The 16,693-nt window shown below is 34.9% G+C and overlaps 2 protein-coding genes across 3 annotated transcripts; one reads left to right on the top strand and one right to left on the bottom strand.

Moving 5' to 3' along the window:
• Positions 1 to 283: 283 nt before the first annotated feature.
• On the bottom strand, positions 284 to 5,701 carry LOC18027931 (E3 ubiquitin-protein ligase HOS1). 2 transcript variants are annotated; one of them, XM_006411156.2, is made up of 10 exons: positions 5,516 to 5,701; positions 4,563 to 4,953; positions 4,109 to 4,243; positions 3,843 to 4,018; positions 3,025 to 3,426; positions 2,748 to 2,906; positions 2,109 to 2,600; positions 1,706 to 1,843; positions 811 to 1,478; positions 284 to 678 (listed from the first exon to the last, which is right to left on the bottom strand). In XM_006411156.2, exons 1-10 carry the CDS (start codon positions 5,603 to 5,605, stop codon positions 504 to 506), a joined length of 2,826 nt encoding a protein of 941 aa, XP_006411219.1. In that variant the 5' UTR covers positions 5,606 to 5,701; the 3' UTR covers positions 284 to 503. The 2 variants fall into 2 exon arrangements, with proteins under 2 accessions (XP_006411219.1, XP_024003814.1); XM_024148046.1 differs by lacking the exons at positions 4,563 to 4,953; positions 5,516 to 5,701 and adding an exon at positions 4,362 to 4,511 and having other exon boundaries at positions 4,109 to 4,252.
• A 201-nt stretch (positions 5,702 to 5,902) lies between these two features.
• Positions 5,903 to 8,817, top strand: LOC18027929 (protein YIPF1 homolog). The gene is made up of 6 exons (XM_006411155.2): positions 5,903 to 6,161; positions 6,539 to 6,596; positions 6,677 to 6,760; positions 6,845 to 7,010; positions 7,877 to 8,150; positions 8,321 to 8,817. Exons 1-6 carry the CDS (start codon positions 6,108 to 6,110, stop codon positions 8,513 to 8,515), a joined length of 831 nt encoding a protein of 276 aa, XP_006411218.1. The 5' UTR covers positions 5,903 to 6,107; the 3' UTR covers positions 8,516 to 8,817.
• The last annotated feature ends 7,876 nt before the right edge of the window (positions 8,818 to 16,693 follow it).

The raw sequence follows: 16,693 nt of genomic DNA, 5'->3' as shown, positions 1-16,693 counted from the left end.
TATCTCAGAAGATTACGGTCTAGGGTTTAACTGCATAATATTACCTTGCCGACCAAATCCAATGTAACGTCGACTTTTTTTTTTTGTTTTTTTGTGTTCCTTTTCCACCGGAGCCCTACTTATATATAATTGGAACTTGGAACGTGTGTCTTAGACTTTAATATTAGAGGAAACTTGAGGACAAAAAGAAAAGAAAATAAAAAATTGAGGGCTAATTTTCCGTTGTTAAATATTTTACCAATTTCTTGGTGTTCGTTAATCATAACGCTACCAATGTAAAAAATAAACAGTCAAGTTCATCAAAATGATATCCAAAAAATTATCTCCACAAAGGGAAACTAAAGGAGAAAAACATATCAAAATCATTATTTTTTCACAGCACAAAATAAATAATCAGGAGAACTAAGTTCACTCTACCATCTCTCCCTCTTTACACACTTGCTCCCTCAATCTATGCTTAACACAATTGATGATGTTTTTTTTGTCTGAGTGTTTGTTTGATTTCATCTTGCAGCGAATCTACGTCTTCTTCCCTTAACCGGCATGGAACTGGAACTACTCGGTTCCATACCCCACTTTGGTTCATCTTCCTCATCGCTTCCTTCATCTGACCGCCAACTCAATCCGCCATTGTTATTTCTGCTCTCAGTGGCCAAGACATTGTTGTTGTCCTTCAAGCTACCATTCATGGATATAAAGATTATAAGAGGGGTGAACAAAAGAATTTAACTCAAACCGATACTAAACCGAACTTCTTATGCAATCCAAACAGGTAACACAATACTTTATTAAAGAAGAGAGGTAATGTACCTCGAAGACATGTCCATTGGATCATCCAAATCGACAAAATTATGGGACGGGAGTTCTTTGTCTGGTTGCCTCCTCCCAGTGCCATAGAAAGAGCATTCCGGTTTCTGCGCGGATCCATTGAGATGGTTGCTGATAGGTTTCATTGTTACAGGATTATTGGCTGTGACACGGCGAAGATAAGGAGAGCTCATATTGTTCTCCATGAATCTATCAACATTTGTTTCTGGAGAGGTTTCTTCAGTCCTTTTTCCTTTGAGCTGACTGCTCCCACGAGCTCTGTTAAGATCTTTGAACGGAGTGGACACTTCACCGAACTTCAGAGTCTTGCTTATGCTTCTAACTTCACTCTTCTGTCCTCTATTTCTGCTTGTAAATAACCTTCCATGGGAAATATCAAGGGAAGCATTTCCCATTACATGACCGGGTTGAAAAGGACTGCCATTATTAGCCATTGGCTCTCTACCGCTGGCATCGTTAGCCCGTTGAAGAAATACGGAATTAGTAGACAAGGGAACTGAAGAAGTAATCATCTCAGGGTGTTGTGCATCAGGAAGATCAGAGTTTCTTGCTGCTTCCGAAGCACTTTCAGAGGTATCTTCCATCTCAGAATATTGTCCAGATCTAACTTGCTGCTGCTGAATTACTGGAAGTATTTCTATGGCTTTATCCTGTTTCAAAGCAACAGAAACACGGGAAGGTTTAAATTTCAAATTGAAATAGCCCAATATCAAGTCATATTGCACATACATAGTCCTTTCAAGATTCAGAAATATCAGACAATCCTGCAAGCATCAAGAGGCTACTAAGCAATAAAATGCAAGAAGGTGAAAGTAAGAGAAAACCAGGAAAAGAGGAAGAATCCACTGATACAAAGAAAGGTAGCTGGAATACTTACAACTAACTCTTTTCTCCAATGACTCTGTGATCGCATTCTGGACATTGCTTCTTCCCCAATTCGATTCTCTGATACGAAAGCCTCTTCAATTTTCTGGAGCTTAAGATCAACTTGGTATGCCTGGATGTAACGGTAGCGCTGCAGGAACGTGATAATCCCTCATCAGATAGCAAATACAAAAAATTATACCAGTATGGTAGGATAAGCTAATTAATCCCATATAGAAATTTTTCTCCATTCCCCTCCATTCCAAATGAGATATGTAGCTGAAAGCTCTGGAGATTCACGCTGTTGTCTTAATATCTATTCGACTGTTTCTAAAACTACTCTCGTAGTGACAACCATTCTCAGCCCATGTTGTTCAAGTGAAGTTGATTTAAGTATGAAAAATATAATTACTTACCTGAAGATAAAAGACAACCAAAAGACTACCCACAGCTGATGAAGGGTTATCAATTGCAGAATCTAATAGGCATCTGTGCAGATATTTCTCTTCATCTGGGTTCCACGGTAACTCAATGATTCGATCAACCAAGTTTCTCCTAATAGATAGACAGCAGAATTCATTGACAAGTATCTCCATCCACTCCATCCAACTCCAGCTGTCTAGATCATCTGACACGTGTTTCAAAGCTCCAATTTTCAATTCATTTTCCTTTACTTTCAAGCAGAGTGCCCTTTGGTATGTGAATGCTTCACTCAGAAGACCACATTCCACTCTCACACGAACAGCTGTGACAGCTTCACCAATTGAAACCAATTCTGATACGCCATCACGACCAGACCAACGCAAGACCATCAGAGCTGTTTCAGGGTTTTCCCTTTCTAACAGGACTTGTGCAACCTTGGGATAGGTTTCTGGACCACATATTTCAGGAAGAGTCCTACAAGCTTCCTGAAATAGAATTTGGAAAAGTATGTAAGCTACACTAGTTAATAAATGTATGGTGTATGTCACGATGTATATGTTCTAGCGACAATATAAGAACATGCACAAGAATACATATTTTCATGTGTTTTCCCTGTGAATGCCAAAAAGTACCTGGAGTGCCTCCTCTGAGTGATCATCGAGAAGATAAAACACAGAAGACTCTAGCAATGAATGCCTGGTTATGCCAAAGGTAGCAGCAAAATCATCTATAATGTGCTTCCAATATTTTTCAGGGGTAGTCCAATGTCGATCAAACAGGTAGTAAAGAAACTATTTCCTGGTTAAGGAAACTAGCGAAGAAGAAAAACATGGGAAATACAGAGTGGAGTATATATACGAAAAGTAAAGTGCAAGGTAATGTGAACCATAAGCGATAATAAGAGGATACAATTGCCTGCTTCGCAACAACCAAATCTGAACTGCCATGTAAAAAGAGCAAGTCAGCAGCAGTTCTGAGATTCTCAAATGGATAAGAGCCTGAAGTTCCTTCTATTTTGGACCTAAGAAATGATCTCTCATTGTTCTTCAAACATCCAACTTCTAGGTCTGCCCCTATACCCTGACTATACTCTGGCTCTATCTCAAGATTTTCTAAAGCATCCTCGATAAAGAGGGAAGCACCCTGTCCATTGCAATCTGAAGATTGGTCTACGGCATCAGGCCATGCACGCTTAATTGCATTTGACTTCCTTTCACGTACAACAGCTTTCCACGACGAGAAATCAGAATATCGAGACCGCACATCTTCCAGAAATCCGTGCCTTATGCACCAGATCATTATGTCCAGATGCTAAAATCAAAAACAACAATAGGGTAAGCACACCATAAACTCCGTGATGTTGCACCGATAACTAAAGAGCTGATAGAGTTAAAAGACTCTCTGGTCAGGAGCCATATGGTTTATCCCTGGATATCATTTAGTATGTCATATAAAGAAAAAGGTTAATATCCCCAAACACGTTCAATAATATGCCAATGAAATAAGAAGAAAATGAGCAAACCACGAAAGTAGGATATAAGTTGTTACCATCAAGATCTAAGCCGATGATGTAAGAGCATTATCATGTCTTTCATGCATCTAATCTAAATGTAAAGCTTTTGCAGTACTAACAATATTGCAAGCCGTATATGAAACAAGCAAAGAGAGTTATTAACGCATACTTTTGCAAAGCTGCGTGGATATAAAAGAGTAAGATCTTAGCTGACCTGCTTCGATTTTCCAATGTTCTCCCTAAGCTTCTGCACGTCTTGAAGCTGAGGTGAAACAGAACCCTTAAAAGCTGATTCCATAACTTTGAGCACGCTACATATGCCAGCCACCTGTTTCGAACACTTTAGGAGTTTATCTAACCACGCTTCCATCTCTTTCGTTTCAAGACTATCTGAGAACCAATATTAAAGATAAACAGACCTTAAGGTGCACACGTATACTGGCTTAAGGAACATAAACATTCTAACAGCTAAAAGGATACAGATTTGCTGAAGCTCAGATAAGATGCTCCGGAATGTATGCTTGACCCAATCTTTGACAACAACTTCGTCCAGCAAGAAAGCAATGACCGGATCACTAGATACAGCTGTCTCATCCATACACACATTGGTGATATCTATTCATTCTGTCAAGGAGATGTCAATTATGCACCGTACATAAAACACCTCTTAGAGAATGATAAAAACACTAATCACATTATGTTCATCAGGGAGGGGGCAGGGAACAAGAACTACCTAAAATTACATGAACCCATCAGTATTTCCCCATATAAACACAGGTGTAACTGCACATGCCTTATCATATGGAGATTTGTGGTAGTAGCAGTAAATGAGACAACACATGCATACAAATCTATAAGAGATGCAATATCGGACCTGAAACTAAAGACGAAATTAATATATCTGAAAGCGAGCATAAATGCAGCAGAAGGATACAATGGCAAACCACAGATATCAAATTGTTGTTCATGGCAACATCGAACAGAGAATAAAGGCGATGAACATCGGCTGCCAATTGATGTTCATCTTGGTTAGAATCATGTGACACCTCTTCATGTGTTGGAGAGATTAGACCAGCATTAACACACTCGTAGTAGAGACGCAGCCGGAGTTTATCTCCAGTTTTTGGAAGTGGACTTCTACAGATTGGACAAACATCACACCTCTGACAACACTCTGTGCACAAGGAGGCATGTCCACATGGGTTCAACACATATTTCACAATGCTTCCACAGCTCGTGAAGTCTCTGGTTGCACGACAGAGCTCAACCTTTGCCTCATTACACAATTCTCTGAGGTTGATAGATGCCAAATGCTTCAACGCCTCCTGTAGTAAGCATGTCAATGGAATTATATTAAAGGAAACAACAATTCCGAACATTCAGTTCAAATGTCATAACTAAATATGCAAAAATCAATACTGCACTACGTATTCACCTAGCCAACCCAGTAATAGTTCTTAATTTTCTCTTGAAATGTGACTAAAATGACTGAACAGGCAAGAGCAAAGTGATTGGAACACAACAAAATGCTAGCCACCAACACAACACTTCTGAAATCTAAGTGATTGAAAATGCTTCCACACTGTTACAAAAGCTACAATTGAAGAAACAAAAAAATAAAACTGAAGGGTTTCTACACTGAGATACCAACAATGCCTGTAGACAGATATATCCAAGGGCTATAAACGATTTAAAAAACCCACGAACAAGGTTATAAACAAGAAATTCGTGATTAACATAAGCTCTGCAAAACCCACTGAAGCTGAAGAGATAATCCTCAAGGTAAAAGAAGCTAAAAGCAAAAGCACCTATATATCCTAAGACCTGGGTTAAGCTTCACGGAAACAAAAATTTCGATAAAAATCAAAAAAGTATTTAGCAGAAGACCTGAACAGGCTTGCTACTGTAATTAGGCTGCATAGGAAGAGATATCGGTCTCGTGGCGGAGGCAAAACCATTGATTTCTTCCGTATCCATCGTCTCCGGTAGAGAAACAAAAACAAAAAATTGAGGCAAACAGAGAGCTCGGGTTGGTGAAAAACTAAGTGTCCGCGAGTGATAAGCCAGTCTAGGGTTCCGTTTAGTTTTCTTCGGGAGGGAAGACAAAGAGGGAAACACTCTGGATTCTCGCGACGTTCCTCGGACGGGTCGGGTCTGTTCGGGTCGGATCAATTCGGGTCAAATTTTTACTATGGGCCGTTTATAATCTTGTGAATCTCGTGATTTTATGGCCCAGTCACGTGTAAATGGTGCGTGTGATTCACTTGCTCAAAAAGCGCGCGTGGATTTTGTCTCTCGTGGTTTCCGTCTTCCTTTCCCAATTGCTTCCACGACGACGGAGGAGAAGAAAACCCAGAAACCTTAAAGATATCAGAGAAAGGGACGATCTTTTTTCTTCCGATCGTATCGATTTCTGAATGAGATAAGAATCTATCTTCGATTACTAAGCTTCGCTTTGATATTCTTATCTCTCTGCGCCATGGATGAGTCATTTGCTAATCTACAGACGAGCCATTTGCTAGGTTCAGTTCCCGTAAGTCTAGAACACATCCATTTTCTTCTGGGATTTTACCAATTTTAAAAATCGCTTCACGGGGTTTTAGTTCATCGATATATAAAATTTTGAAATTTTCAGATTCGTTGTCTTTTTTTTTCTTTCCGGCCACTATTTCCTTAATTCGCATTTCTGGGTTTCTATATATGCTCAAGGTTCGTTTAAGTTTCTCTCCATCTGAGGAGACGATCCTTGAGTCGTTTCTTACTTTATGAAACATAATTTGATCTGGGTTTAAATGCTTGCATGATGGCTTGATCTTCGACTAAACTGCTAAGATGCATGTTTCGAGTGAATCTATCACTACCTTTTGTTATCCTTTCTAATACAAAAATCTATATTCCTTTTTCGGTAAGGCTGTGATCAGCGACGACAAGAAAAGCACCAATGTACCTATAGCAAGCGTAAATGAAGGTATGCTCTCTTGCTCGGTTTTGAAAATGACTTCTTCGTTAGTGAAAGACGTTGAATGTTGCTTGTGTTGTACATTATAGCAAGCCCTTCTGCAAACATGCAAATATTTCCCCCAAATCAAGGAAACAATGCAAGAGGTTATCAAACTCTTGAGACCCCAATAGGTATATATATACTCTGGCTGCATTTCAAGATTCTATATACCTTGTTCTGTACTATTGATCATTTATTTCTATCTCAACCTGTAGAAGGACCTGAACAACAGCCACCAAACAACTGGAAGGGCTTCTTTAACGTCTACTCATATACCCAGTACTTCGACGTGGACACAGACGTTGTTTTGAACAGATTGATGAGCTCGTTATATCCGACTAGTGGAGATTTTTTCAACAAGATTGATGCAAATCCTGATTTGTAAGTCTCTCAATGTCTTTCATCCGACTCATTTTGGTGACTACACTTGCTCTGTGAGAGTTCTTTGGCAACTCCTATTGAGATTTCTGCTGCCAATGTTAGATAAGTAGTTCTACTGGAGTAGAGATTGCCAATAGAGCTATTGGTCTTTGATGAGTAAAACCATAGTTTTCGAATTTAGAAACCAAGAATGTTGTCTGGGAAAAGAGCTGGATCTTTGGTGTGAGAGATCTTCCTGCTTTGCTCTTTTTCTTTTCTGTCTTGGCGTCAACTTTTTGTTTAATAAAACTTTGCTGCTTTAATATTCCTCTGGAGCTGGTTTACTGTAGACGTGAGCTTGCATCCAGATCCAATTTTCCATATGCTATTTGTTAACTGTTCCTTGTTAAAATAGTTTCTGACACTAAATTTTAGGCTTCTAGCTATTTTCATAGTCTATAATATAGTCTGCGTTAAATTGTGATAAGGTTGATTTAGTGTCATCTTCTTGAATAGGAAACCTAAGGTCTGACAGACTGACAGTAAGATATATCCGGTTGAGTAAAGACTAATTTGTGCTCTCTTTGTATTTTCAATATATCGTGGATTCTCAGGAGTCAGTAAATAGCATATTTACTGCTTTGTATTAGTGGATACTGGATAGCTTTGTTGTTAATAGGATGCATTTACTCCTATTATACTCCTAGCGAGAGATGAAAATCATAAAATTCCGCCTTTGCTCTTGGACAAATGACTGGAAAGCAGCAAATTAAGTGCATATATTCAATTAACAAAACATGTTAATCTTCTAAAGACTGGCTAGAAGCGAGGAATTTAACAAAATTTTCTAGATAAATGATCGTGTGTGCATTTTATCGCTCTGTTAGGTATGGACTTGTCTGGATCTGCACTACGCTTGTGTTTGTGTTTGCTTCTCTCGGAAATTGTGCCACGTATCTCGTGAAGAAACGAACCGACAGTAATGCTCGTTGGGACTTTGATGTGAACTACATAAATTTGGCAGCATCTATAATCTATGGCTATGCAATAATTGTGCCTCTGGCATTTTACTTCTCACTCCGTTACATGGGGTCCAAAGCTGATCTTTTGAGATTCTGGTGCCTCTGGGGATACTCTCTCTTCATTTTCGTTCCAGCCTCTGTAAGTATCTCCAGTAACTTGTGCCTCTTTCGCTGTTTAAAGTTAACCAATTTGATGAACAGTAACAGTAAAGATAAATGAATGTGCTTGACACAAATGGTTTGGTACTTGACTTTCAGTGACTACATGCTGTTTGAACTTTCTAACAGTCAGGATCATTCTTTTTTCAGCTTCCATTGCTTATTCCAGTAGAGTTTCTGAGATGGGTGATTATACTCTTAGCTGGTAGCGCATCGTCGTGCTTTGTTGCCCTGAATCTACGGTCTTACCTCGAGACAAACAATGATCTGACGGTTGTAATGGCTGCAGCGTTTGGTCTGCAAATGATTCTTTCTATCTTCATCAAGGTCTGGTTCTTTCCTTGATATCCATTCCACGCAAAAAAAAGACATATATATGTAAAAACCTTTAGATTTTGATGTGCTATGGTAAGAAGTAAGAATGTCACTAGTGACTGAAACCCACGAAGTAAAAGAAGAAGGAACATATACACTGAATCATTCGGATTCGTTTTACAGGCTTAGTTTCATGGTTGCTTGTAATGTAACGATTTGTTTTTGTTTGGTGAGTTGGGTTGTTCTGGGATTGTTTTTCTTGTTTGTTTGTTATCACGTTTTGCTTGTGAAGTAAGAAAAAATAAAGGAAAAAAAAGGAAGAAAATTCTTAAGATTTTTGCGATTTTACTATATATTTCGTACTCCTGTGAAAACTGAAAAAGTGAAAGGTAAAGAAAAAAGGAATGCATTTGTCGTCACTGCACAGTCTTGCACGAGGCCAACCATTTGATAAAAAATTTTTTATTTATTTAAGGGAATATGGCAGCTATCAGAGAGTGAATATTAAAAAAAAAAAACCTTTTACGGTACAGAGCATGTGAACTATGAAGAGAAACAGGTCAAAAGGTCACATTAGATGAATGATAGAGAACCTGTCAAATATGTCTTTATTTCAAATCATTCATAGAATAGAAAATTAATAAAAATATCTGCAAGATTTATAATGCTAACAACTCAAATTATTTTCTCCATGTATCATCGAGACAAGAATCCTCTCAGACTTATCATCAGTTCTGGTTTTTAGCATGAGCTCTCTATATCTTCTTGTACACGTTTCTTTAACATATAATCACTGTTCCAACGATTTAATCAGTGTGTTTTGTGGTATACGATCATCATATCCTCTTATCTCTCCATCTTTTACAGTTACAGATTCACATAAACATTAAAGTTCGGAAATAGAAGTTGAGAGAGAAACATTGGGCCAAACAGTAATTACGGGCCTGCTTCATTGGCTCCGATAGAATAGATATGTCATGTTATTTTTACATTTCTAAATTCAAAATTAGCTAGTTATCTAGAAGAAGCAGTGAAGCCCACACACATACAAATACAACATTAAAAAGTGGTATATTCGAATATCCACCTCTTTTATCTTAATGAAGTTTACGTTTCATTATTTGTTAAAGATCCCAACAAAATCACGCAAACACAAATTGTAAAGATAAATCTCGGCATATTAAGATTTTAATATTATATTGCAGGACGATTATGATCGTTCGTTTATCTTTAGTAAAACAGCAATGACCCCTCAAGAACCTGTATAGCTGTTGGATTATGACTCGAGTTCGTCTTTAATTACCGTCCATTTTTGCTTATACTAAATCAACAATTTTTTTTAACTGCTTAATCCTCTTCCTAATCCCTTTACACTTTGCAGTTTTGTCGTTCTCTTAAGTTACTTGTTGGTTTTGGCATCTCAAACCAAAATACTTGAATTATTATTTAATTTCTCCAGCTCACCCCTCTCACAGAAAAACAAGTCAACTGTAATATTTAAACTTTGTAAATAAAGCAAATATTAATTCTATGAACAACCCGATCTCGCCCAATGACAATCACTGTCTCTATCATTCTTTAAATAAATACCTTATTTTAACTAATTTCATGATAGTGATTCCTCCAACTTTTCTTCCTCTATCTGCGTCTTATCACCACATATAAACGTTTCAAAAACCTAAAAATATGTCGGCCAAATTCACTTAGTTCATTTGTGATTAAAACAAAATTATGCTAAGTATTTGTGCAATTTCTGTATGGAGAAGTACAAAAAAACATGTTAGTGGTTGATTTTTGTAAACGTTTTAATTAGCAAAATAACTTCTCTCTTTCATATATCCTAAAGTTATTAAAAGCATATAATGCTTAAAATAAAATATTAGAAACATGGTCCTTTTAAGTTCTAACAGGTTTTTCTTGTATGATTGTATGTATCCACCAATTTGTTTGATTCAATCCTTATCTTATGACTATTTACTTCTCATATTATATAAATGCAAATTTCGTAGTAAAAAAGTACCACACAAAAACAGGTTGCTGAAACTAATGATGAAATAAATAAATCTCGTTTGCTTGTATTTTCTTGAGTTTATCGTGTTTTCTAAAGGTTAAATATGGAATCCATATTCTAACAGTTATTTTAGCGTCTAGGACGCAAGATGATTTAAGGAATTAATAGAGGACATGTCGTAAGAAAAAAAAAAGGGAATGTTGGAGTTCCAAAATGTTTATAAATAGTTTAAAGTGCTCTCTTTGAACTTGATTTGAGGTAAAATACTTATTTTTGGGAAATAGTCTCTTTGAAGGGATCTCCTCTTTGAACGTGATTGCACTAAACTTTTGGACGCTCGTGACTCGTGACGGCAGTACATTGGCTGCAAAATATAATGATTAATGCAGCTTTACCAATTAAATCTGTCCAAGTGTAGCATGTTCTATATATACTCCATCACCTTATCTTATTTTTTTCTTCTTCTTCTTTTTTGTTGGTCGAATGAAATATCTTATCCATCTTATATCTATGCCCAGCGAAAAATGTCTTCTCATTTTGGCCAGTCGATACCCATAAACATATTATAAAGTAAAAAAAAAAAAAAATGGAAGCACAACATTTTAAGTATTAAATATGATAAGGCTTTTGTAACGGTGAATTTAAAAGTTTAGGGTTGTACATCTCTCCGGTTCCCTAAAAGCCAAAGTAACTTTTCCTAACGCTTGATGTTGCTGATATATCATATATATATAAAAACTTTTGTTCATAAAGAGTTCGATTCTTTTTTTACTTAACTTAGACATTCAAAATTTGCACGTTTCAACTTGAAAAGAACTAATAAAAACTAACCACTTTCGAGTAGGTCTAGCTGATTTCATGTATAGTACCAAGATGTATTGATTTGTAAACGTATTTATCTTATTTGTTTGGGATTCTCGTGTCCACGAATTTTAGTTTTGATTGGCATGTGAGTTTTGACGGTTCCTTTATTATCCTTTTATTTCTTGGAGTATATTTATTTTGGCATATCCATAGATTATATATCAAGTATATATGCGACTACTGGTGCGGAGAAACCGTTGGTTTGAAGCGTTATCTGATCATACGCTAAAAAATGGGAGAGATATGTAACAGAACTTGGAAGAGTATGTGAATAATTGACAAGTGGACCCATTTTGGAAGACTTTATTATTTTAAGATTAACAATAATTTGTTTGGCTCTTGTTTCGCTATGAGAGATGATGTCATACAAAATTGACCAGCATTTGTTTGTTAACACTGGAAATATAATTATATGAAACGATCCAATTTATACTTTAATATTTCTACTATGGCACCATACTTTTCTTTGTTTTAAGTTAGAATCACACTCTTTTAGACATTAATATATATATATATAGCCACTCTCTATAACATTAAGAAGACCAATATATCCTACCATTAACACGTTGTGTACGTTGCAACAAGAATTTTCTGTAAACTCACTCTCAAAATTTTTCAATATTGTAGTTAAATTAATTAAAAGAAAAAAAAAACCAAATACCTATGGTAGCGTGAGCCTCACTAATTATTCCATTTAGCCTTAAAGTTTGTTTGTTTTTTTGGGTAAATATTGAGTCTTCAAGTTTGGAACCTGTATATCTAAAGCTCCATGTCCTATTCTTTACATGTTTCCCCAACTAGATACGTGTCCTAGTTTTACTTGCTCTCGTGACTTAAATCCAAAGAGGTCATTGAATCTGGATTGTACCCATAAAAAGATTGTAGCCATTTATTCGATCTCTTCATGACAAAACTTAATTCCTCCTTTTTAAAAAAATAAAAAACGTTCTTTTGGAGTCTATCCTGTAAACTTACGTGAATATGCGGTTTCTCAAACCTGACTGTTATAGAGAAGGTATTAACATTTGGATTTGAACACGACCCGTGATAAAATTACCAAAATATATTTATATTTTAGGATGTATTCTTATCAATATTCACAGGACAATTAGGGTACTCTATATTAGAAATTTTGAATAGAAGCCACAAATTTTTTGAGGCAATATCCATTGCTGCCTTATAAACATCGTGTTCGAGTATGACGTTATATATTTTATGTATGTGTTATATATATATATATATATATTATCAAAGATTGGTATGAGGCGAAAAGAAAAAAGGTCCACTACTAATATTTGTGCTTCTTTTGCATTGACGCCATCATTTCATCGGAGTCTATTTCAATCTAATGCTACTATAGATATTGAAAAAACCACACGTGGATTGATTTCATGCAAAAAAGAAAAGGGAGTTAGACATTAACATCACTTCTTATCATTTACCCAAAATGCTAAGAAATGAAAATTTCCATTTCCGATCATTTTTAGTTGTCTACGCAAAATATTTATAAAATAAAACCCCCAAAGAACTCCCAAAGGCTTTGCTCTGACCATACACTTTCGAGTTTACAAAAATCACATAACTTACCAATTCTAACAAAATAGGATGCGTTCACGAATGATGATTCTACAACATAAAATGTAATTCTCCCTTTCTACTCCATTATCATTTTATTTACATACCTATCAAAATCGCATCTTTCCTCTACAATATTATATGCATATATACACATGTGCTGCTGCTGCATGCGTGTGTATGCATACTTGAGTCTAAATATGAATGTCTATATAATTATCCCTGAAAATGATATGTCGTTGGTTACAAACTTACAATAAGATAATTAGTTTAAATAACATAATAAAAATTAAAAACATAGGAAAAAAAACAAATAGAATGCCTATTTGTTTTACTAAATTAAAGATCGGAGTTGGTGGACCTAAATGCTAAAAACGAGGGCACATGCACATAGGACCAATGATTCCTCAGAAACAATCAGACATCTGAGACCCTAATCGCATCAAACCATGTGCCTCCTTCCATTCGTTTGATTATTTTATTTGTTTTCATCTTCTCCATTAACGAGAAACATATTTAATCAGAATGAGCGAGAGGAAGAAAGTAAAACTTATAAATTGAAGGAAATTAAACCTAAGTGGGAAACTCGAATCGATAAGAATTTAAGATCAGCGTCGGAACTCGGAACAATGTTTTTGACCAAACCTCATGCACCATTCATTGCATTTAAGTTTCTTATAACAACAATTAATGTAACTAAGCAATTTGACATAATTTCAGGAAAGCAGTAAATTGTTTTCTTTAGCGGGGGAGAAAAATCCATTCCCATTACGTTAGAGAACGTAAGAGATTTGATATGCTACACATTTATTGAAATTTTATTCACTATTTTAGTCTCATGTGGATGCTTTTATGCTAATGATTGGTTTTGCCATGTAGTATTATCCTAGCCCTATTACCCTTCAGGTGTGAGTTGCAAATGTTATTTAAATAGTTATGATTTTTGTCCAATCATGATTTCTTAACATATCAAAATTAAGTCATCTGAATCCATCACAGATGATCGCTGGCTTCTTTAATTTTTTTTTTACTGATCTCTGGCCTCTTAAAAGGGCCAATGAAATGAATGATCTTGGCATATGTATACTGGGCAAAAAATAAAAAAATTATCTGGGGAATCTCGAGAAGGGCACTCATAGACACTATAGTATTAGTCATTTAGTCTAAAGAAGTTGGAAGGGCCATATTTTTCTATCATACCATACATTAATATTAATTAGAAATTTGGCTATTTATATATCAAATTTTTTATCATAACTATTTGTAACACAAATAAGTCATTTTTTATTTTCTAAAACCAACAACTTATTTGGAAAATTCCAACCTATTTAATATTGACAAATTTGTAGAAATTTAACATTACAGTGATCATGATTGATATTGATAAAACATATTTAAACTCTAATCTACATTCTTTTTTTTTTTTATCCGTGTGTTCTAACTCAAGAAAACCTTTGAATGAAATGAAGATATTTTTACACATTTAACAATCATAGAATCTTTGCTTCAAATATTCTATACGATTTGGGAGAGATCTGACAATAAATAACTAATCCAAAACCTTCAATAGTCAACTACTAAATGCAACATTTTTTACATATTCAGTTTCGTAGAGTTTTTTTTTGTCCATCACAGTTTGATATAGCTTGATAATGTCAAGATTGCTCAATGATTTAACCTCCATAGTTTAGGGGTTTTTTTTTGCCAATTTTAAACATAAAAACTTTGACATCTGTATTCTTTTATAGTTTTAACATCTTTGTAATTTTGTAATCTTTTGTATATAATAAAAACTCATGACGAGTTGACGACTCAAATAAAAATGAAATATCTCAGCATAGTATATCAAATATCCGAAACCTGACGGAAAAGCATCGTCATGTTGAAAAACTAGATCTCTAAGTTTTAAAAATTGCCTCTTCAAAGAATATCTAATAGCTTTCCGGCATTCCTTGTATTATATATTGATTTCAACTTAAACATCTCCCACTTTATTATTTATATAAAACCATATAACATTTGATACGAGAAAACCTCTACAATTAATAATTACTATATATTTTAAACAGCAAGATTATACTACAAAAGTCTATGTCAAGTTTAAGAAAGAAAAAAAGTACAAAAGTCTATGTACCAACCATAGAGTTCGTAAGTCGATTTCAAATAGACTATAACATCAAACTCTGTTAATACAAATCAAAGAAGTTACTCATTTTGAATCCCCGACTCAGCTACTCAACGATTGTTGTAATGTTGCAAAAAATAACTATTTGAACCGGTCGTACTCCCAGTGACAAACAATTACATACGTAACGAACAAAATTAATACCACAACATATGTTATTGGGTTGTTTTTAATTTTTAATCCGAATAAGTAAGTAATGAGATTACGTAGACAAAAAACTTAGACAAAGGTCAAACGAATGTTTATGGGTGATCTGTTATGTATCGAGACAAGAAAGATCCACTATACAATCTTTTGTTTAATTACTTGCATCAGCGCAGCATTCTTCTTTGGGCATACTTATAAACAGGTTTCATATAAAACTATACAGAAAGCACACCACCAAAGAACTAGAACCTTAAGCTTTCGTATAGACGAAAGTTGTACGTCTTCAGAGTTTGCAATTACAAAAAGGAATTCGCTTTTGCATCGGAATCAAGCCTCGACTACTTGGGCTTGTCACATGAAAGGAAAGGCAGAGAATGCCACATAGAAGCAACAAGTGCTCCAAGAGCTCTTCTCATTGACCTTATTTTAAAATTGTCACGGAGTAGTAATCTCAAACTTATACATAATTTGGTTTATTAATTTCGAGTTTTTTTTGGATTTAATAGAGGAAGAAGAAAAAATTTAATACTTTACGGCCAAACCATATCCATATATATTCCTTTAATTAACTGGAGTATATTAAGCTATTTATAGTTTTTAATAATCGACATTTCAAATATTGAATACGGGAAATTTCAGTAATTTATGAACAATACATTATTTAATAGTATTTTCTTTGTTTTTACAGTAGACCAAAGTACTAATTAAATACGCCTCTTTTTTAACATTCAACAAATATTTCAGGTTTATAGTCATTCTAATAAGTCATAACTAGTGATAATTCAAATAGAAATATAGTAGAAAAAAGAAAGTAAAATAATATAATAGAAAATAATAAAACACAAAAGCCTGTAGTTTAGAGAAATTCTCATTTAACATTATAAAAACATATAGGAAAGGTTTTCTGATATCTTAAAAAATCTTCAAAATCACTGATTGTTATAGGAATTTTGTATTAGCTTGTAATGTGAATCTGGAAAATTTTCAATCTATCTAGTTTTATGAAAATAGATACCACACAAGTGGTTTTTGTTCTTGAATATCTCTTAACAGATCTGTATATACAATATCTTTTGTTCTCTATAGGTTGCGAGAAAGAAACGTTTTGTATGTTACATTAGCCATCCTGGAATACATTTAGTGTTTTGTTTCCTTTATCCAATATGAAAATAGCTTATTTACACTCAAGAATTTTGATGATTTCATTCAGATACATTGTAATCATTGCACTCAATAATGTGTCAAAATCGGTTTAGAGCGTAATATAAAATTAATATATAAACAACAAAATGATTATAAAATGTTGTGGCGCCGCATAAAAAAAAAAAAAGAAGAAGATGGTGTGAATTTCCTATTTTTTTCACTAGAGAGACGTCATCTAAAATTGCTTCGCTGTCCGCTTTTCACTTGTCCTCTTCTGATTTCC

This window comes from Eutrema salsugineum, unplaced genomic scaffold (genome assembly GCF_000478725.1).
Source record: "Eutrema salsugineum unplaced genomic scaffold, Eutsalg1_0 scaffold_10, whole genome shotgun sequence".
Classification (NCBI taxonomy): Eukaryota; Viridiplantae; Streptophyta; class Magnoliopsida; order Brassicales; family Brassicaceae; genus Eutrema; species Eutrema salsugineum.
Note: the sequence above shows the minus strand (reverse complement) of the source record. Positions and strands in the feature narration are given on the sequence as shown.

Bases quoted from the DNA above. Each gene is read 5' to 3' on its own strand.
- LOC18027931 (XM_006411156.2), bottom strand. From the start codon at position 5,605: ATGGATACGGAAGAAATCAATGGTTTTGCCTCCGCCACGAGACCGATA. The intron at 4,954-5,515 runs GTCTTCTGCTAA...TGCTTACTACAG, and splicing joins ACAGTAGCAAGCCTGTTCAG to GAGGCGTTGAAGCATTTGGC. The intron at 2,601-2,747 runs GTACTTTTTGGC...ATTCTATTTCAG, and splicing joins ACTCAGAGGAGGCACTCCAG to GAAGCTTGTAGGACTCTTCC.
- LOC18027929 (XM_006411155.2), top strand. From the start codon at position 6,108: ATGGATGAGTCATTTGCTAATCTACAGACGAGCCATTTGCTAGGTTCA. The intron at 6,162-6,538 runs GTAAGTCTAGAA...TTTTTCGGTAAG, and splicing joins ATTTGCTAGGTTCAGTTCCC to GCTGTGATCAGCGACGACAA. The intron at 6,597-6,676 runs GTATGCTCTCTT...TGTACATTATAG, and splicing joins TATAGCAAGCGTAAATGAAG to CAAGCCCTTCTGCAAACATG.